General features: G+C 38.3%; 1 protein-coding gene across 2 annotated transcripts in view; it reads right to left on the bottom strand.

Annotated features, from left to right (window-relative positions):
- Positions 1 to 1817: 1817 nt before the first annotated feature.
- Positions 1818 to 21779, bottom strand: part of LOC149713087 (uncharacterized) — a 42535-nt gene continuing 22573 nt past the window's right edge. Inside the window, exons 12-26 of one of the 2 annotated variants that reach the window (XM_089845438.1) lie at positions 20576 to 20729; positions 17977 to 19263; positions 16392 to 16556; positions 15425 to 15654; positions 14037 to 14149; positions 12360 to 12451; positions 11355 to 11470; positions 10477 to 10622; positions 9980 to 10099; positions 9291 to 9458; positions 7583 to 7759; positions 6027 to 6247; positions 5118 to 5198; positions 3719 to 3883; positions 1818 to 2237 (exon numbers count right to left, since the gene is read on the bottom strand). In XM_089845438.1, coding sequence (XP_089701564.1) covers positions 1997 to 2237; positions 3719 to 3883; positions 5118 to 5198; positions 6027 to 6247; positions 7583 to 7759; positions 9291 to 9458; positions 9980 to 10099; positions 10477 to 10622; positions 11355 to 11470; positions 12360 to 12451; positions 14037 to 14149; positions 15425 to 15654; positions 16392 to 16556; positions 17977 to 19263; positions 20576 to 20729 — 3476 coding nt within the window. In that variant the 3' untranslated portion in view covers positions 1818 to 1996. The remainder of the gene's footprint in view (positions 2238 to 3718; positions 3884 to 5117; positions 5199 to 6026; positions 6248 to 7582; positions 7760 to 9290; positions 9459 to 9979; positions 10100 to 10476; positions 10623 to 11354; positions 11471 to 12359; positions 12452 to 14036; positions 14150 to 15424; positions 15655 to 16391; positions 16557 to 17976; positions 19264 to 20575; positions 20730 to 21779) is intronic. The other variant, XM_089845446.1, reaches the window with a different exon arrangement.

Here is a 21779-nt window from a genome sequence, read left to right as displayed (position 1 = left end):
CAAAATATAATCCCTTTTGAATCAGGGAGGAACCCGCAAGGGGTTCACAGGTCAAAAAATAAAAACAAATTGTTACAAGCAAAATACCGACAATAATAATAATACGGATATCAAAATAATAAGACAAATATCAAAATTCTGTAACCACAGAACAGGCTATGGAGGGCGCTGGAGGCGAGCATTTGCCCATTTAACAAGAAGACATTTGGTTATAACACTAATTGCAATATTTACATTGGGACCAAGCGACAGTCTATCAGGTAGCGTGGCAGCCCCAACTTCTTGGTACGGCTCTCTCTCTTTTTCCAAGGCTGGACAATATAAAAGGACGTGTGCGACATCCTCAATATCCGCCCCACAGAGCGGACAGCTACTATCCGCACTACCAAAGATTTGGGCCAACCGTTCGGCTGTGGGTAGCGCCCCCGACCGAGCCAGGAATAAAAGCCCACTACCAATAGAGTTGTCGTGATATTAAAAGTATTACTTTTCCCTTAAGGCACTGGTGTTCTCCTCCGAAGCGCCCCTGTGTGGTCTAGGTTATCAAGTAATTTGAAAGTGAAACTAAAATGAATCTATAACTTTGTGGAAACAATGGAAATTGACTCAGAATGCAATGTATAACCCAGATCCACTCGTACGAAGTAAATCTCCTCAATTGTGAAAATAGAGGATTATACAGTATGCATGATGTTAAAGACGAAGCTTGATGAACGTTAATAGCGAGCTGCATGCTTGCAATCAGACGTTATCTTGCATTTCACGCTTCAATGATAACAATCCGCTCCTAAAACTACACGAGGCGCTATCGTTATACCAGGGGATAGGTTTGTTTTGGAATTCCTATGCTATCCGAAAGGCCGGTAAATTTGTAAACGGTTGCCAGCTTATTTAAGGTTAAGATAAGGGTTGAATATTTTATGGCCTAATTAACTTGACGTACATTCCTAGCGGTAATATTTTTAAGACGGTAAATTTTTTTTTCAAATCTATAGTTCTCGAATCAGAATTTCGGCTTTTAGAATTAAATTACTTATATTTAATAATAAAAAAATAAATAATAAATATATATTTTTAGAGATAAGGTAAAGTCCCTCACTTCCAGCCAAGCTTCAACTATCCTTAAAGCATGGTTTTCACTTAACCGAATAAAAAAACTTCTTTGCAGCTGGACGTCAAACGTCAGATTTGCTTTTCACGTTGTCGCCCAACGTAATAGCGTTTTCACTTAGCGTAGTTCCCTCAAATAAAGGAACCAAGGCTTAACAGATAAACTGAACACTGCACTAATTGCGGTCAATCTATTGCTTTTCTTTTTTTCAATCTTTGTTCATAATATCATACAGATTTGTGTTGTTCCGAACCTCTTCAATAAACCTTTCAGCATTGAACTTCGGCATTTTCAGAGATTTGTACTAGTTACTGACTCGATTAGGAACGAAATAAATAAAAAGATGGCGGACGGCCTCTTCCGAACACGCGTGGTCGAAAATGACGTCACGACTCTAGCTTATTTCTGATTGGCTCGCGCAGAGCGTTAACGTTGAACGCGGCCGAAAAAATAGAAAGCTAATATCACCACACTCAACGTAATTTCTGTCCAGCGTAACTAGGTTTTTTTCTTTTTCGGTTGTCGCTTGACGTCGGGCGAAAAGTTGTGATCTACGCCAAGTGAAAACCATGCTTAATACTTATTCCGTAGGCAACGCTTAAATCGTCAGCTCTGACGTCTGCACGGTTTTTGTATCCACATCCACAAAGAAATCTCCCAATTTTCTTCTCCCCTATAGGATAATGTTTGGAAATAACGAGATACATTGTCATATGAAACTGTCTTTAAGAAAATTTTATATCACGTTGGTAAAATAAAATAAAAAAGTTTAGTAAAATACAAAGACTTTGAACAAATTTGTTAAAAAAATTATAATTTTGTAGAGAAAATTAAGAATACTTGAAAAATTCATTTTTTTCTAATTGAACTAAAAGGAATGCAATATTATTTTCGCAGGTACTTTACGATATCAGTGGGAAAACCGTAAACAACTGGTGCCGCTCCCACAATGTATCTCATTTTGCAGCTATTTCGACCACTGGTCATAGCTTTTCCCAGCTTAACACTGTAAGGAACTTCATCACTATCACTTTCTTGTTTCACAAGCCATTTATCAAACATTTCCAAAGTGAATTTGTCGATGTCGACATCTGTCACGTCCCATAAATTTCCCATCACCAGAGGACTGAAAAACAATAAAAAATTATATCATTGATTTTTGAACAGCGAACCCCCTTATGACGTCATAAAGTTCAACTGTTAGTTCGGAATTTCCACGTTTTAAACTAGAACGCTTATTTTATTGCGCCATCTAGCGTTCAGAAGAAGATATACATATTAAACCGTTGTTAAAATTATTATACTTTTCTTTACTGTAGTATTGTTTAAGGGAATGAGAAGCACCTCTGAATTATATAACAAAAGATAGAATTAATTTCTGCGAATTCAAAAATAATTAAAATATCAAGCTTTTAATTCTCCGATTTCTGCTTATTTGGCCGCAATATGCATTTGAAAATGCACACATGATTTGAAATCCTCTTTTTATGAAAGGCTAAAACGCTTCCCGTACGCTGACGTCACAGATATATTTTTCACGTCAGATGGTGCCACTCTCAGAGTCAGTTTAGACTGGCGAGAAGCTCGAGGCGCGTATAGGATTCCTGCGCTTTTTTCCCCCCGTTACGTCACGAACAAGCTCAACAAGACTAAATTATTGATATATCAAAACTGAGTTTTCGTGATTTTTCAATGGATTTTAAAAATAGAAACTTTGGTTCCATTATATTAAAAACTTGATATTTTGAAATTAGAGACTCGAAAGTGTAACATAATACCACTTTCGTGGTAAAATATCACATGAAATTGTAGATTCGCATTCCCTTTAACTAAAAATAATGTTTGAGATGCATCAAATTCATTCCTGGAAGTTGACAACCAGATCATGGCCGGATTAACATTGCGCCCAAAAAACGACACCATGTTTTAACATGTATGGACTCAATCAAAAACAAGTAGTACTTTAAAAATGAGCGGTACCATCAAAATACAGATTTTAGAAAACGGAGACGGGAGTTCAGGGTCACTTTGTGTAGATCAGAAACACACAAAAACAAATTTGGTTAGGTCAAGTGCTTAAGAAAAGTTCAACTAATATCTAGGACCTCTCATTAGATAATTATAGTGATGGCTTTGGCTTTTTTGGCATCCTCAGGATTGCCAGCTTGAAAAAAGAATCACACTAGCGATCACTATTCAACATGTAATTCTCGAAAACTTTCTTGACATCGCTTTTAAGCAATTGGTTGAAGGACAGGTTTATACAAGAGCTGGATGGAAGCCTATTTCTCTAAAATAGGGAGCTAACAAGTGGCTAGGGGGAAGAGATAGTCTGACGTCACGCAGCCCCTCTCTGGTTGGCATTTTTGCGCGTACAATACTGTTTCCAACCGTTAGGGGGGATGAAACTCCAGTAAGAGATAGAAGGGTGTGACGTTTCAGGGTCAGAACTGTTAGCTCCCTATTGCCTAAATACGTATTCTAACTACCACTTCTTATTCAATCCAAAATTCTATCTGTTTTGACTTGAGGTCATGAGGTGGCATTTGTTCATAGACTTACGCTAACACACGTAAAGGTAAAATGTTTCTCCCTATTTTAACTTACCATCCTCCGAGCAAATACATCAGGGCGACTCCAATGGGTTCAAGGCAACCCAAGTTACTGAGTTTCCCGCTACTGCAGCCCATCAAGACAACCGCTGCTCTACAGTTGTTTTGCTCAATCCGTTCTCGTCCGAGAAACACGCTGCCTGATCCGTGTCCACAGTAACTAATTTCATAGTTAAACAGAAACAATTTTAAGATGCTCGACTAAGTTACCAAAATCAGGTCACTTAATCAAACTATACATTTGAATTAAATAAATTTTGGTCCAAGAATAACCACGCTAAATTATAAGTAAAAAAGAGTTGAAAAGCACAAAATGAAATGGCTGAAGGGGCATATATTATAAAGTACGCGATATGTGAACAGATTGGAATGGCCGAAGGGGGCACGAATTGAAGGTTTTTGAAACTTCAATCAAAGCAACATGAAACACGTTAATAGCAGAGTTTCTGAGAAAACGCGAAACACGTTCATAGCAGCGTTTCCGAGAAAACGCGAGGGGGAGTGCCAATAGGTGTAAAAACATTCCAAAGAGTAAAATATGCTTATTTAGAGTTGTCCATTTTTACGTTTTCAGGCAATAACTCCTATCTATAACATGATAGGGAACAAACCCCAATTTTCCAATACGAAAATCAATAGGATTTGCATATCCAGGGTTCATACAACTTTTGGAAAACAAATTTCCCTGAGATTTCCAGGTTTTTCCCCCACATACTTTCCTGAATTTTCCAGAGTTACGAGCCTCCAAAGTTTAGTGTAATGCTATTCCTATTTAGATGATTGCTTGTTTACGTTTTGCTTAATTACTCGGCCCCTGTTTGTCGTAGCCCTAAGTATGGTTGGATGGGGGACAAATTGGACTATAACATAGTCTAAGGACATCACCGTATATCTAGTAGAACCAGAGTTACGAGCCTCCAAAGTTTAGTGTAATGCTATTCCTATGGAGGGTGTTGTTTGTTTAAGTTTTGCTAAATTACTCGGCCCCTGTTTGTCGTAGCCCTAAGTTTTTAGTATGGTTGCATGGGGCACAAATAGGACTATAACATACTCAAAGGACATCCCCGTATCTCTAATATAACTAGAGTTATGAGCCTCCAAAGTTCAGCGTAATGTTAATCATATGGAGGGTATGTTCACGAACATTTTGCTTAATTACTCGGCCCCTGTTTGACGCAAATTTCCCTGAATTTTACTAAAAATTCGAAATTTCGCCGAATTTTCCATGAGGTTTTTGTCAACTATTTATTTCCCTGATTTTTCCAGGTTTTTCAGGTTTGTATGAACCCTGATATCATATGCATTTTAAATATGTTACATAATATGAATACACGCTAGTACTATTAATGGTATTACAAGTCGAATGTTCTCGACTGAACACTAGTTATACTTACAAATATAAATCGTAATTGGTAGCGGCTGTTATCATTTCTTGGGCTTCAGGAGCCCTACCCGTAATGTTTTCCCACGTGGCCCTACAAATAATGAAATAATGGTAAAACAGTCGTAAAATGTAGCATCAACAAAGTTGATTTTGAACACTTTGGGAAAGGGAAAATGTAGCATCAACAAAGTTGATTTTGAACACTTTGGGAAAGGGAAAATGTTTCCCAAATGCTATGCTGCGAGATTTTCAGATCAATGTGTCAACGTGGGTCAAAAGTAAATAGGGATCTATTTTGTCTTATTTACATAGTTTTTGACACATTAAAATCATATTTTCGCTAAACATTTTGATCAGAAAGAGCAAAGCCAGATATAGAATTGTTTCAAACATATGCGGAAAGGTACACAAGTTAATAGCCCTTCCAAAAAGTTTGACTGCCTTGTGCACCTTGTTGTTTAAGTTCTTCGCGCATGCGCACTTGGAGCTAAAAAACGTCATATCTAGGTTGTGAACTAGGCTATGCGGGGAAACTACTTCCTGTTTGTAGGAAGAACTGAACTGACTCAGACTAAGAACATTTTTTTCAAAACTTTTTGGAAGGGGCTATTATTTCACTACTATAGAAAAAAATTCATGATAATACACGATGTTAATAAGGGTGGTAGGACTAACGTACAGTGAGTTCTATAGACAACTTTGAGTTGAAAATGTTCCATGACATTTGGGCGTCCAGGCCATTGTTATGATTAGAGTGTTTTAAGGATGACCCCTTCGTAAAAGTAGCATCGCCATTCAAGACACTTTAATTATAATTTTAAACGCTGGACTTCAGCGCGAAATGTCTTAAAACTTATATACCCCTTATGGAAAACCCATTATTGTAGAATAAAAGTTAATAGTGTTTAAAGTTTCTTACGATTTGACGAAAGGTGTTACTAGAGTTTCGGAATTCGGGAGATTGGCATGGGGATTCATGATGGCGAAACCGTGAGTAGCATCCATCCCTTTCTTTACCAAGCACAGTGGCTCCAATTCGTAGGCTTTCAATTGCGTTTTCAAACATAACAGAGACGGAATTCGAAAAACGGAACTGTTTCGTAAAATACTCATAGATTCCCAAGGAAAAATGTGCAGGTTCTACAATAAATTAAAAAGAACTTTTTGTTTACTCGAAATAAATAAATAAATACGGTGGATATTTCTTTTAACCAATCTGATATTACGGGAACCATGAATCTATATAACTATGAATATACAGCTGCGTTACGCTGTCTAACCTCTCGACAAGGTTTGAGCGGGGCTTATCGAAAGGAGACAGCAGTCACGTGTCTGCTAGTGTTAGGAGCGGGAGAAAGGAGGGGAGTCCGGGGGGTGTGCAAATTCGAAACGTCACTTCCTCTTGTCTCGTGATTGGCTTTTAGAGCTACGCAAAACGCGTCAAAGCAAGGAGGGTAACACCCAAACCAAATCGACACGATAGAAGGGGCATATGATAGAGCTGTATATTCCTAGTTATATAGATTCATGGGGAACGTAACTCAGTTAACACAAAAATTAAGCGGTATGCAAAGATACTGCTTAGTATCAACCAGCTCAAAATAGCTTTTTCCAATACATTTTATTCACATCATGCAGGGTTGCCACAGATTTTTCATTTCAAAATTCCCTGACTTTTCCAGGTTTTCACTGAACATCTAAAGCCAATTTCCCTGACCAATTTTCAAACTTACACTAACAGAGAAGCAAGAACGCAGCCTTTATAAATGCCATATTTATCATCAGCTTTGTACTTTCAATTATGCTAATTTTATCACAGTTTTAAATTGAAACTGCTATTTAGTAGTTAATAAAACTTTATTAAGAACTATCAGAAACAGTTAACGTTAGGACGTTACCATAGTCCCACATTTGAGCTGGTGCGCCTAGTAGGCCGTCACTACACATTTTCTCAAGTCAATATGCAACGGAAATTCCCTGACTTTAACAATTTACAAATTCCCTGACTTATCCCTGATTTTTCCAGGCACTGTGGCAACCCTGTCATGGACAAATGGCGGACCCATACATTAGGGTTGCCACGAGGTTGTCAGACTCAAATTCCCTGACCTTTTTTCAACTATTTTCCCAGTTATTGTTTATTTCTTTTATTTCGTTTTTAAGGCAAGTTTAATTCTAAAAGATTATTTATATTTTTTAATAATTTTCCTTTTATATTTATAAAAAGGCCGTTCTTTTAAGATATAATGTTATGATGCCTGAACTTTTCCTTTAATATCATATTTATATTATCATATCCTTTAATATTTAGTTTACAGGTTGATATCTATAACCTATAGACAGGGCTAATAATAAACCAGTTAGGGTTGAATATGTCCCCAAAAACCTTTTAAAACGGCTAAGAGCCCAAAGAGTAACAAAAATGTCCTACTAGGCCTAAATAGTAAAAAAACAAACAAACAAGGTCCTATTTACTTTGTCCAGGATGAGGAAAACGGGATGCCTCTTGTGATCAGTCTTGATATTTTTAAGATGCGAGAACAAAGACTCTCTTAATTCAAGGAACGTTTGTGGGCATGTTACGTCAAATAGTTCAGCCACAGCCTCAAGACACTCTTCTCGACTAATGACAGAACCAGCTGCCATTAGAACCTGCAATACAATTGGTGGAGAAAGATTAGTCATTAACCTTGTTAGAGATTGTAATCACCCCTCTGGGTGTCTATCACCAGAAGGGGATAATAGAAGAAGGATGACACAATGCATCCTCTTAATATATTCGTTATGTAACGTAATTCTTCTCAGACACACCCCTTTTTTACTTTCCCGCTAAAAATCAAACATCAGACGGGAATCGCACCGTGCTATGGTGAATTCTATAATTGTTTGGTATTTACTAAATCCACAGCAATAAACCCACAAACCTGGATTGTCTTGACGTGGGACAAAAATAACCACAAGCGCATGCGTATTGCCAAATAGTTAAACGATAATCAGAGACCTGCACGGGTCGAGTTTTTCAGACCCGATCCGAGCCTGGCCCGGGATTTAGCATTTTGAATAAGTCCGAAACCCGGCCCGTTACATGCATTAACAGCTAGGGTTCATACAATTTTTGGGAAACAAATTTCCCTGAGATTTCCAGATATTTCCCCATATACTTCCCTGAATTTTCCAGGTTTTTCCCCTATATAGAATATCCTATGGAGCAAATGTTAACGAAGGAGGGGGGGGGGGCAAACAGGACTATAACTTACTCAAAGGACATCCCCGTATCTCATGTAGAACCAGAGTTACGAGCCTCCAAAGTATAGTGTAATGTTAATCCTATGGAGGGGATGTTCACGAACATTTTCCTCAATTTCTTGGCCCCTTTTTTTCTCGATCCCCAAGTTTTTAGTATGATTGGATGGGGGCAAATAGGACTATAACATACTCAAAGGACATCCCCGTATCTCTAATGTAACCAGAGTTACGAGCCTCCAAATATAGTGTAATGTTAATAATATGGAGGGGATGTTTATGAACATTCTGCTTAATTACTCGGCCCCTGTTTGTCGCAAATTTCCCTGAATTTTACTAAAAATTCTCAATTTCCCTGAGGATTTTGTTAACTATTTATTTTCCCTGTTTTCCAGGTTAGTATGAACGCTGATTAACCAAGAACGGCCCGATACATTGCGTGAATTGAACAGGCCCGGCCCATTACGTGTAGTGCAGTTGTAATTTTCAGATTTTTTTTCATAACATCAATGACTTGAATTCATATTTGCTTTAGCGTCGTGTATTATTCATTTCTTTTGATAATTGTTCGTCACATTTGTTCTGCTTATATCTTTCATTTGAATTTTAGATTAAATGAGAATCAAGTTCGGCCCGGCCCGAATTTTGAAAATTGAACAAAAGCCCGGCCCGGCCCCTTAATTTCCAAAATTTGAAAAGCCCGACCCGGCCCGATAAAATTTTCAAATGTGGAGAGCCCGGTCGGCTCTGTCCAAACGGGCTTAAACAGGACTCTGACACTAATGATGAGGGAACTATTTATCTCGTATGTAATTCGGTTTAGTAACCTTGTGCACTCCAAATGTAAAGGGATGTTGGGAAGAATGACGTCACACTTACCACGCTTAGTGCAGTAGACTTCTCTCGAAGAGAAATATAATATACTTCTGGTATCACTTACCTCGAGACTCTCTGGGGACTTGCAAACAATATCTTTGTTTTTGCAATCGCGAAGAAACTTCCTACACGCTTGCTTCCCTTGAAGGGCTTCGGCATTGGAAATGGGTTTTCCAAGTATGAAACACTTGTAGAACCTCAACCAATGAGTCTCCAATTCCCCGCAAAGTCCCTGGAAATTTAATTACATCGAATTAAGCAATTAGCCTTATTCCTGATCAGCGCCACCTACCCATAGCGGCGACTTTGAGAACTACTGTAATCGGCAAGTCAACCAGATGTCGCTAAAATCTGGTGACGTCACTGATAGGCACTCTCGGGCCTTACTAAAAATGACGTCACCAGATTTTAGCGACATCTGGTTGACTTGACGATTACAGTAGTTCTCAAAGTCGCCGCTATAGGTAGGTGGCGCTAATTAGATATTTAAAAAGAAAGTTAAAAACAATTTCTTGAAATTATAATAAAAGTTGACAATTTGATTTTTTCCGTTAAAATTCCCTGATTTTTCGAGGTTAGGTTTTCGCCCGACCTTTTAAAGAAAAACGCGAGTCCACTTGGATCCCCCACAAGGCGACTTTCCTTGCGAACTAATCCCGACCATTTCCACACCAATATTTCAAAATCCCGAACATTTCACACCGATTTTTAAGGAATTTCCAGATGCTAATGAAAAAAATACTATTTACTGACCTCTAATTCGGTGTCCAATCTTTTTCTTTCATCCCACCACTTCCTTGGTTGAGCCCTTGTAAGTGAATTGTTATTTCCAATAAAGAAGTTCTTGAAATTTTGCCAAAACGAATGACGAAACTGAAACCAACAAATGTTATTAAAGTATACTTTAATAATGATCCTGGCACTAGTGAACAAATTTGGGGATTTTATGCCGCTTCCATCGCGCCTACACTAGAGAGAAAAATAGGTAGAGTTCCAAAAACATTTCCTATCCCCTTCCCCTCAACCTAAAGCCGCGGAACACGGACGCGGGCGCTTGAATCTAGTTCGGCCGTCTACCGCCGCGAGCGTCTCACGTTTTGGAGGGAAAACTAAGAAACCGCTACCAGAGGGCCAACCGTTGGTGTCTTATCAAGAATATTCACTTTCGCCAAGTGAAGAATTTGGTTACCTCGATACTTCTAGTCCATTATCCTACTTCCGCGAATATTTATAATGCGAGCGATATTTACCTGTTCATCAGTAACCTTTACAATATTGACAAGTGGCTTCTTATTTTTAGCATAGCGGGTTACGACTAACGGAAGCGTTTCGTTTATCCTGCTGTCGTACATGATTGGATGACAAGTTAGTAAGTTTATCTGTACAACAGTCCAGTCTAGAAACATAATGAAAATTATTATAAGTCTTATTTTTCTGGTTAAAGGCAAACAGAAATAACAAAATACAGGGTACAGAAATTTTTGCAAAATGAGACAGTTTAAGGGAGTACCAAATATGGTCATAGGAGCTTAGTCATGTTGCAGGGTTCATACAACTTTTGGAAACAAATTTCCCTGAGATTTCCAGGTATTTCCCCATATACTTCCCTGAATTTTCCAGGCTTTTCCCGTATAAGTTGTATCCCATGGAGCAAATGTTAACGAAGGAGGGGGTTGGGGCAAATAGGACTATAATATACTCAAACATCCCCGTATCTCTAATATAACCAGAGTTACGAGTCTCCAAATATAGTGTGATGTTAATCCTATGGAGGGGATGTTTATGAACATTTTCCTCAATTACTCGGCCCCTGTTTGACCCAAATTTCCCTGAATTTTACTAAAAATTCTGAATTTCCCTGAGGTTTTTGTCAACTATTTATTTCACTGATTTTTCCAGGTTTGTATGAACCCTGGAAGTGAAGTGGGTTTTATTAGCGATTTTCAGTCAGCAACGTCATCAAAACGTAGTTTAAGTTAGCCAATGAGCTTAATTTAAAATTTTCGTTACGTGTTGGAGGGAGGGGCTCTATACTGGGCTGAGTTGGACTGAAGTAAAGACTACTTAACGTTCTCCATTTCTACTTCTCATAATACATGGATCCCTGGTTCAATTACTTGATAATTACCTGGTGGAATGAAATCAGTCTCTAGTGAACTGGTTTCCTTTTCTTGATATAATTCCATGTACAAAGTTTCTTCTTTGGTTATTTGACTAAGATTAACCACGGACGGATTGTTCAACCTTAAATATAATTGATATTAATTATTTTAATTGTCCTTAATTTACCTTAATTCTAGTTAAATTGTTTTAAGAAACTTTATTTCTAAAATCATTTTAAACATAGCTATTGTTAATGTTTGAATTCAACTGTATGCCTCTTTAACAATATTTTGGAAATTTAACTAAATCTATATCTATATCTATATAAATCAAAGTCCTGACTGACTGATAATCAACGCCCAGCCCAAACCGCTTGCCCTAGAAGGCTGAAAATTTTCAGGAACGTTACTCATAAGTAGTAGGCGCGTACTAAGAAAGATTCCCCCCAATCCGCCGCTATCTTAAAAAATGGCGCCCAGAAATGTAAAAAAACTTCTCTATACAACAAAGCCCGCGCGTTTCAACCGATTTCACAAATATTTAGTACACTCGTTTCCTTTAACCTATAGATGGGCTGAATGGTCTTTTGGGTTCGATTTCTTGCCACCTTTCTAAATGGCGGCCAAAAATTTAAAAACCCTTCTTTATGGAATAATGTCCGCATGAAAAGAAGTAAAAAATGCATCCCTAGGGGCTGACGGGCAACGCCGAGGGCCTTTGCTCCTTGGGTGCTACAAAAATATAAGTCATCTACCCATTCTTTATATCATTTTGATGGAAGTTCTTATTACACGCGAACGACGCCGCGGGTAACAGCCAGTAGAGCATATAAATTATAAAAAGGTTTATGAATCCCAACTATATTATTTTTAAAAGAAAACTGTCAATAGACACTTTTCGAAAGTCGGGGGTACCATAGTGTTTGAACCTTATTATTTTATATATTTTTGTTCTAATAAGCTTTCATTATTCTAAATCCATTAGAACATTGTTCTCTAGACATTTAATTAATCACATATTAATTAAATACCTTGATATCTGGAGAGTGCTGCTCCAAAGTTGATGTAACATAGAGGAGACACTGTTGCTAATTTCATAACCAGCTTGAGAAAATCTTTCACTCTGAAATGAATATGAAACCATAAATTTGCGCATCTTACAAACCTTACAGAAAAGAATGCGCTTTGTCGTTACAAAAACCATGGGATGTCGTCAATATTAATAGTACCCTAAGTTCATAAGATATGTTCCATAATTTTGTCAATAGTAGGCAGGGTTCATACAACTTTTGGAAAACAAATTTCCTTGAGATTTCCACGTTTTTCCCCACATACTTCCCTGAATTTTCCAGAGTTACGAGCCTCCAAAGTTTAGTGTAACGCTATTCCTATGGAGGGGGTTGTTTGTTTACGTTTTGCTAAATTACTCGGCCCCTGATTGTCGTAGCCCTAAGTTTTCAGTATGGTTGGATGGGGGACAAATTGAACTATAACATACATCCCCGTATCTCTAGTAGAACCAGAGTTATGAGCCTCCAAAGTATAGTGTAATGTTAATCCTATGGAGGGTATGTCCACGAACATTTTGCTTAATTACTCGGCCCCTGTTTGACGCAAATTTCCCTGAATTTTACTAAAAATTCGTAATTTCCCCGAATTTTCCCTGAGGTTTTTGTCAACTATTTATTTCCCTGAGGTTTTTGTCAACTATTTATTTCCCTGAGGTTTTTGTCAACTATTTATTTCCCTGAGGTTTTTGTCAACTATTTATTTCCCTGATTTTTCCAGGTTTTCCCCGTTTGTATGAACCCTGGTAGGGTTGTCAAAAACTGCCCGCTTTAAACGAAAACCGGTTTTTTCAACTCCGGAGCACCGGTTTTTTAATTCTTCGGTTTTTAGAATGAAAGCAATCTACCACTATGGAGCAATATCAAAAGATACATAGATGCATATAACGCAATGTTAAGGAAACTTTCTCACTCCAAGAAAATTACTCCATAAATATAAGCCCCTTTAATATAAGAATTCAATAGAGCTATCTCAATTGTGACGTCAGTACCTAGGTAAAACATCACGGGCTTAGCTTTAGCAGTGGGTGGCCATGTTTGGTACCGTTTCGGTTCTATAGGGAGCTAACAACTGGCTAGGGGGAAGAGATAGTCTGACGTCACGCAGCCCCTCTCTGGTTGGCATTTTTGCGCGTAGAATACTGTTTCCAACCGTAAGGGGGGGATGAAATTCCAGTAAGAGATAAAAGTGTGGCGTTTCAGGGTCAGAACTGTTAGCTTAGCTCCCTAATAGCATGGGTGACGTCACACTAGTTCTTCCAAATTTCTCGAGAAAGCCGCCTCCTATTCTAACTACTCCGAAATTTAATAAAAATCTCTGTTGTTTAACATTATGACATGGTATTAATCAGGAATGTATGGAGGGGTTGGAATGGCTAAGGTCAAATCCTAATCCGCTTGAAATGATCTTGGAAACAACTGGTGTGGCTTAATATACGTTAGTGACGTCATACCCTGACGTAAAAATCGTATTTACAACTTCAGCCCCTTAGCCATTCCAAATTTATTTATAGAGCTACGCAAGCACACGTAGATGTAATAATATGTAAGTGTAATGTTTCTCGTTAGATTCAATTAAGTTTAAATTAAATAACGCAAAAAAAGAATTAATTAGCAACTTTTATAAAATTTCCAACTTACTTGATAATAAACAAGCGCCAGAAGGAAGTTGATTTGCCCATAGAGAACACAATCGGGATAATGTTGCATAACACTTTTAGCTTTCAAAAGCAACGTCTCCAATATCTTCCCGACTAAATAATTAAAATTAGAAAAAAAAATTATTAAAAGAAACAAAATAATTATAATTTCGATATGCACTACACATAATTCTAAACTTCTAACGGGAAAGAACCAATTCCAAATTTACACGTTAATTTTAAATCAAAGGCCACGAAAAGAGGGTTTAAAATTTGCTAGCAGTTTGTGATTCTCATTTAATTTTAGCAGAAGTGAGATGAGACAAGAAGTACTCAGCTAATAATTTTCTTCACCTGGCGAAAGTGAATATTCTTGATAAGACACCAACGGTTGGCCCTCTGGTAGCGGTTTCTGAGTTTTCCCTCCAAAACGTGAGACGCTCGCGGCGGTAGACGGCCGAACTAGATTCAAGCACCGGCGTCCGTGTTCCGCGGCTTTAGGTTGAGGGGAAAGGGGTAGGAAATGTTTTTGGAACTCGACCAATTTTTTTCTCAGTAGTGTAGGCGCGATGGAAGCGGCATAAAATCCTCAAATTTGTTCACTAGTGTCAGGATCAATTACCAATGCTAGAGCCCTTCACTTCTAGTCTCATCTTACTTCTGATTTTAGTTAATTAACAAGTTGAGCAACCAAAATAAACCTCACGAGACGCAATTAAGAGGTTTTTCTTGAATAATTAAATATAATTACCCAGCGCAGAAGGGCAATTATTTTCTCAACAGCGCGGCTCAATGACTTAATTTTTATTATCAACGCTTGGGCGGTTAGGCCTCGGTATACCATTATCATTTGTATAAATAATGCTGGTCCTATCCTTTAAAGCAAAGCGCGGGTCACATGGTTCCCCCTACAAGGTGAGTTACCTCTTGAAGTCCTGTTTTGGCTTGGCCAAGGCAGGAGGCATTTGTGGGCGGGATTTATAAATGCACTTATAAATCCCGCCCACTAGCCTTCGCCAAGCTAAACCCAGTGTTCAAGAGGTAACTCACCTTGTAGGGGATCCACTTTACCCGCGCTTAGCTTTCAGATATGCCAGGAAACTGAACTAACAACTGTAATTACTCCTTTAAAGGGTGTTTATATCTATAGAGCTATATCAGTTGAAGGGGGAAACGTCACAGTTGGGCCTGCCAATAAACGGACCCGGTTTTTCCCCTCCCTCCGTGCGGGCCGCTGAAGAACTCTATGCTAAATTTCCCGCACAATATGGCGCCTAGGCGTGGACTGGCGAAACGCCGCCTCAAAATCTCTCCTTTCCCCCCGGAATTGAAATAGCTCTATTAGCCCACAGGTTTTTTTTTTAAATATCGTAGTATTAGAAAACTGACCATTTTCTGAGCTATCATTAGGCGCTTGCTCCTTGGTGACGTCATCTTCAAATATCCTGAAAGCCCTAAATTGTTCATCTTTTTGAGCATTTCTGACTGGACGGTTCGCCGCCGCATCTTGACTGACTTTGGTCGGTGCATCAGATTCACTCTGGCGCTCATCTTTGGATGGACTAGACGTCTCGTCAGATCGAATTATTTCCCGCGTTAATCGCCCAGATCTCGTAACTCTGAAACATTAATGACAAGTTTACAATTAAACACCTCTTAAATTTTTATTTAATTATTTCCACAATTATTTGGAAATTTCGTGCCTATTACGATTTTTAAGACAGAAAATTTAGTTTGTTAACAGTTTGTTACTGCAATCTTGCCCTAGAAGGCTGAAAATTTGCAGGAACGTTACTCATAAGTAGTAGGCGAGTACTAAGAAAGATTTCCCCCCAATCCGCCGCCATCTTAAAAAATGGCGTCCAGAAATGTAACAAAATCTTCTCTATGCAACAAAGTCCGCGCATTTCAACCGATTTCGCAAATATTTTGTACCCTGGTTTCCTTTAACCTATAAACGGGCTGAATGGTCTTTCGGGCTCGATTTGTTGCCATCTTTTTAAATGGCGGCCAAAAATTTAAAAACCCTTCTCTATGGAATAATGTCCGCGTGAAAAGTAATAAAAAATGCATCCCTAGGGGCTGACGGGCAAGGCCGAGGGCCTTTGCTCCTTGGGTGCTACAAAAATATAAGTCATCTACCCATTCTTTATATCATTTTGATGGAAGTTCTTATTACACGCGAGCGACGCCGCCAGTAACAGCTAGTACATAATAAGACTAAGAAGTCGCTCAAAAGATGAAACCAAACAACACTACTAGGCCTAATATTTAAAAAATTATATTTAGGCTTTTAACCTCGCATTCTAAAGCGTTGATGAGACAATTAAACCACTAATATACAATTTGTTTTTACCTGTCACTTGATTGTGCTTTGGGTTTTGTTTTGGTTGTTCGGCTTGTTTTAGGAATTGGTTTTCGAAATTCGAAAGTTTCGTCATCACTCGATGATAAATCACTGAAAACATATGTATATGCATCTTTCTTCAAACGAGTTGTCTTACTAGTTGACTTGGAGTTACTGTAAAAGCAACAATAAATTTAGAAACCAGTCATTTTAAATCCCCTGATACTATTTTGAAAAATACATCACCACTTAAAGCAAAGCGCGGGTCACGTGGTTCCCCTGCAAGTTGACTTTCGTTACGAACTTGTGGGGGAACCACGTGACCCGCGCTTTGCTTCAAAGGAAAATTAATGAAATGGCCAAATGAAAAACAATAGTAAAAAAAAAATCGAAATTTCCCTGAATTTTACTAAAAATTCGAAATTTTCCTGAATTTTCCCTGAGGATTTTGTCAACTATTTATTTCCCTGATTTTTCCAGGTTTTCCCGGTTTGTATGAACCCTGAAAATGTCTTTCAGGCTCGTAGCTAAAAACAGATTACAAGTATATACATATAGGGTCAGGAGAAGTTCCCAAACGACAACTATAATAAATAACAGCAACCCAGCGCTTTATAAATAGTGCTGTTTCCGCCTGAAATTGAATCTCTTACTCTAGCTACCTTGCCCGTATTCCCCATCCTCTCGCTAACCGAAAAAAACCGGGGTTTAGTGAAAATATTTTAATTTGAAACGCTTTCAAACCAATCGGCTTCGATACAGTTGTCCATCAAATTAAAACAAAAATTGAGGGTTGCGACAATACAACATGGTGAATTCTTTAGCGATGTCAATGCCGTTTTTTTTTCTCAATACTTCCAAGAGCCTGAAGCGGATCTTTTCATAAAAAGGGTCCCGACAGGCTTGTTTTACCATGAAAACTGCTGTAAAGCGCTAAAGTACATTCTTTCGTAATTTCTTTCGCATTAATTGGTTTCCATCCACGCTTCTTTTTGTGTACAGGGGGGCTACAAACACAAACACACACAGAAAACCATCGCAAAGCTAGGCCTGATTACATAACCTTAGCTGCCTAGATAGCTATGGTAATACTAATCAGAAGCTAACCTAGCCCCCCCCCCCCATAAGCCTAAAAATTCCGACCAAAATGTTTTTTTTTTTTTGCTTCCAGCTAATTTGATGGTGCTGAAAAAGAATCGCGACTTCATTTACACCAAGTTTTGCGTATGACTTTGATAGTACTTGATCAATCAGAAGCAATTTAAAAATGGTAGCTTAAAGGGACTGTAAAGAAGGCATCGGAGGGTGGGTAAAAATTATTTGAAATAAGTCAGAGTCACGTGAACGAGGAGAGGCGTGGTTCAAAGAAGCTTTACTTCGAAAACTACCACTTCATGGAATTGGCGCTGCAATCTCGCGAAAAACAAGGACTAGATGTTAACTTGTCCCACTCCATGAGGAGCCTTTGTATCTTGGCATCACGTGATGTCTGTGACGTATTTCAAAAACTTTTTACCCACCCGCCGATGCCTACTTTACAGTCCCTTTAACCAAATCCATTTCATTAACATCCGTTAATTAATTTAAACCTTACCTTTCGGGAGCTTTATTTTCCTTCTTCGTATTGAGTCCTCCCTGTTTGAAGAATTTCCTCGGTTTGGTAACGAGAGGAGGTTTGGCGTTACCTTGACTAGACGTCGAGTTCTTTACGGGACTAACTGAACTCGAATCAGAGCTACGGTAATTACTTTTCGTAGCTTTCTTCCTCGTACCCGCAGCTACGTTTTTTGATTTTGAATCCGTTCCTAAATCGGGTGAACTAACACAATCCGATGAAATAACCACAACGTCACTTTGATCATTCTTTTGTTTGAGAACATTTTTGCTCGGACGCCCTTTCATTTTGGGAGCGGCGTTCGGAGCCGAGGCTTCATTTAACAAAGGAAGCTTCGTCACTTTCGAGTAAATTGATTGAGATTTCTTAGGCGCGTTAACAACAGTTCTTTGAGGTATTTTAGCCAGTGTTGGGGATGTTTTAACGTTAATATTTTGCAAATCTAACGATAACGACGGAATATACGACTTGAATTTGAACCAATCATGAACGCTGATTTTCTTCCAATGGCAGTTATGATGTAACGTTACTAAAGCTTGCCTGTAATACAATTTCGCTCGCATTTGCGGTAACAGTTCTTCGTTGTCTTCAAGTTTATTCGTAGTTGATTTCGTAAGTTCATCGGCCGCACCGAATTGCTTCATTGAAGCGTAACACTCGATTAACGTATCCCGAACGTTGAGATCCAACACGACTAAACTCGTAATCGAATTAAGTTTCGAGTTCATAATATCATCGGAAACGAATTGAAATGTATTTGCAATTTTCTTAAGAGTGTCTTTGATAAAGGCGCCATTTTTAATGTTAATTTTTGCAAGATGCGTCTTAACAACTTGTAACAATGACAAAGCTTCGCTAGGTTTATTTTCCATAATGAGGGTTTTAGCGTTAATCGTTAATGCTTCTAAGTAACTCTCTTCCAATTTAAGGTATTTACAGTAGTTACAAAGGCATAGTTGAGGATGGTGAAACGAAACGGGTAATTTTCTCTTTTTCAACTTCATTTTGTGCCAATCACTTAGAAATATGTCTTCGTCGTATTCTAATAGGTCATCGTCAACGGGGGGGTTGATTTGGCTCAGAGTAAATTTGGAGTCTTGAAAGACCATTTGTGGGGATGATCCAGGTATCATCAAGGTACTGTTAAGCGGTTCTAAGCGATCGTAAGTAAACATGTAGAATAGTCCTTCGGTTTTGACGTCGCAATCGATTTTTTGATCGCATAAAAGGTCGAGGAAGGCCAGTTGTAATAACGCCTTCGCTCCCCTTCGCAAAATATAATGTAAGAGATTAATTAAATCATTTTTTCTTGAATAAAACATTCCAAGTATCGCCGCTACTTCGTGGAATGATATTAACTAACGGTTCGAATAACATTTAAAAATCCAATTTGCCTGATATTTTCAAGTTTCTTTACAGTGGTGTGCGAGTACTCGTTTAGTTAGAGTATCGAGTCGGGTACTATACTCGATAACAACATACTGATGTACTCGAGAAAGGTTCGAGTAACCTTTTACAGGGTTCATACAAAATCTGGAGAATCAATTTCCTTGATATTTCCAGGTTTTTTCATAGGTTTTCCCTGATATTTCCAGGTGTAAGAGCCCCCAATTTTATATAAAGTATGCTAATAACACTACAAACATGGCCTTGAGAGGACTCAGAGGGAACGCGAGTACCGCTGGAGCCATCTCTATGGCTGGAAATTATTATTATTAAATTATACGAAAATTATTTTTCCTTCGGCAACCTCGATCGAAAATAAACTGGATTGGGCGAAAAGTACACTATCCTCGTAAATTTCCTTGATTTCCCTGACATTTACAATTTATTTGAAATTTCCCTGATTTTTCCCTGACTTTTGACGCAAAAATCAATTTCCCTGATATTTCCCGGTTTGTATGAACCCTGCTTTTAACTTCTTAAACAATGGACAAATATGTTCCAAAAGTTTATAAGATAACGAACTAGCCGCTCTAAAAGAGTCTATCACGTTCCACCTACGTAACTTCATGATAAGCTCTAGAGATGGGTCGATACCAGTTTAAACCGATACTGATACATCGGTTTAGCCAAATATCGATACCGATATACCGTACGTCATCGGTATTGGCCCATCTCTATAGGTGTTCCGATAGGGAGCTAACAACTGGCTAGGGCGAAGAGATAGTCTGACGTCACGCAGCCCCTCTCAGGTTGGCATTTTTGCGCGTAGAATACTGTTTCCAATCATTAGGGGGGATGAAACTCCAGTATGAGATAGAAGGGTGTGACTGATACAACGGTTTTGCCAAATATCGGTACCGATACCGATATTGATATCGGCCCATCTCTAACAAGCTCTCAGTAACCAGTGAAAAACTTATGGAACATATCTTATGAACTTATGATATTTTGTATCCTATAGACGGGATTAAAATTGTGGCCCAAAAAAAAAAAACGAACACAGGCGGGGCCTTTTGCCGCTAGGATTCCATTAGTAAGAAACTTATTTAATAATAACCCCTTAGTGATAGCTATTTCTTAAACAGTACCAGTACGCGTCTTATTAAAATAAAATAAAATAAAATATACTTACATCATAATCTTCATATTTATTTTAGCCTGAACGAGAGCTTGGGACAGACACGTTCTCGCTTCTCTGGACACACCCAAATCGACGTAGTTAACACCAGACTCCAACCCCAAAGTAACATACAAGTTATTCATGTATTGTTTGTAACTCAGGTTATCTGGAAATACGCGTTAGAACATTAATACGCGTTCCAAATACATATAGTTTACACACAAGGAGAATTAATACCATTTGCACAAGGAGACCAGACGGACTTAGAGCGTAAAATAGCAGACGATTTTACACTCTAAGTCGCTTGGTCTCCTTGTGTTAATGGTAGGAATCCTCCATCTCTTACTACAAAATAATTAGCATTTAATGAGTCTTAAAAACGAGGACTACTACTCGATTGGCATAGTGGCGTCTGCTAAATCGAACCACTTACACCTAAGGGATTTGAGGTTCGATTTAGCAGACGTCACTAAGCCAATCTCGGAGCACTAGTCCACTTTTGTTGTTAATTTTAAATCTAAAGCCATGGCATAAAATTATTCATACCATTTGCACAAGGAGACCAGACAACTTAGAGCGTAAAATAGCAGACGATTTTACACTCTAAGGCGTTTGGTCTCCTTGTGTTAATGGTAGGAATCCTCCATGCCTGTAAACTATGCATAATACAAGAAATAAATGACTACTACGCCATCCGCCATTGGCTTAGTGGCGTCTGCTAAATCGAACCACTTATGCCTACGGGATTGGAGGTTCAATTTAGCAGACGTCACTAAGCCAATCTCGGCGCAGTAATCCACTTTTGCTTGCAAATTTTAAATCAAAAGCCATGGTATGAAATGATCTAAAATTTGCAAGTCGTTTGTGCTTCTGAATTAACTTTAGTTAGCTATAAATTAAAAATGGAAAGACGTGTGGAGCCATTGCGCTTTTTTTATTTTATAAAAAATAGTGACGTTTTGGGAGATCTGGCTATTTATTCGTCAACGTCGTTTTGAGGTCACGAGATTTATGTATTGGTCTATTTAGAAATGTAAACATTACACGCCCATAGTGTAACATTTGAGATGATTTTTGAGGGTATTTTTTAAAGGGAATGAGAAGCTTCGTTTGAAAAACGTCTGATTTATATAGCAAAAGATAGAATTAATTTCTGTGAATTCAAAAATATCAAGCTATTAACTCTCCCATTTCTGCAGGTTATTTGGCCGCAATA

Source organism: Phalangium opilio, unplaced genomic scaffold, assembly GCF_054372755.1.
Source record: "Phalangium opilio isolate 3A_F unplaced genomic scaffold, DU_Popi_V2 ptg000009l_1, whole genome shotgun sequence".
In the NCBI taxonomy this organism is placed as follows: domain Eukaryota; kingdom Metazoa; phylum Arthropoda; class Arachnida; order Opiliones; family Phalangiidae; genus Phalangium; species Phalangium opilio.
The sequence above is the reverse complement of the archived record's forward strand: the minus strand, read 5'-3'. Positions and strand labels throughout refer to the sequence as shown.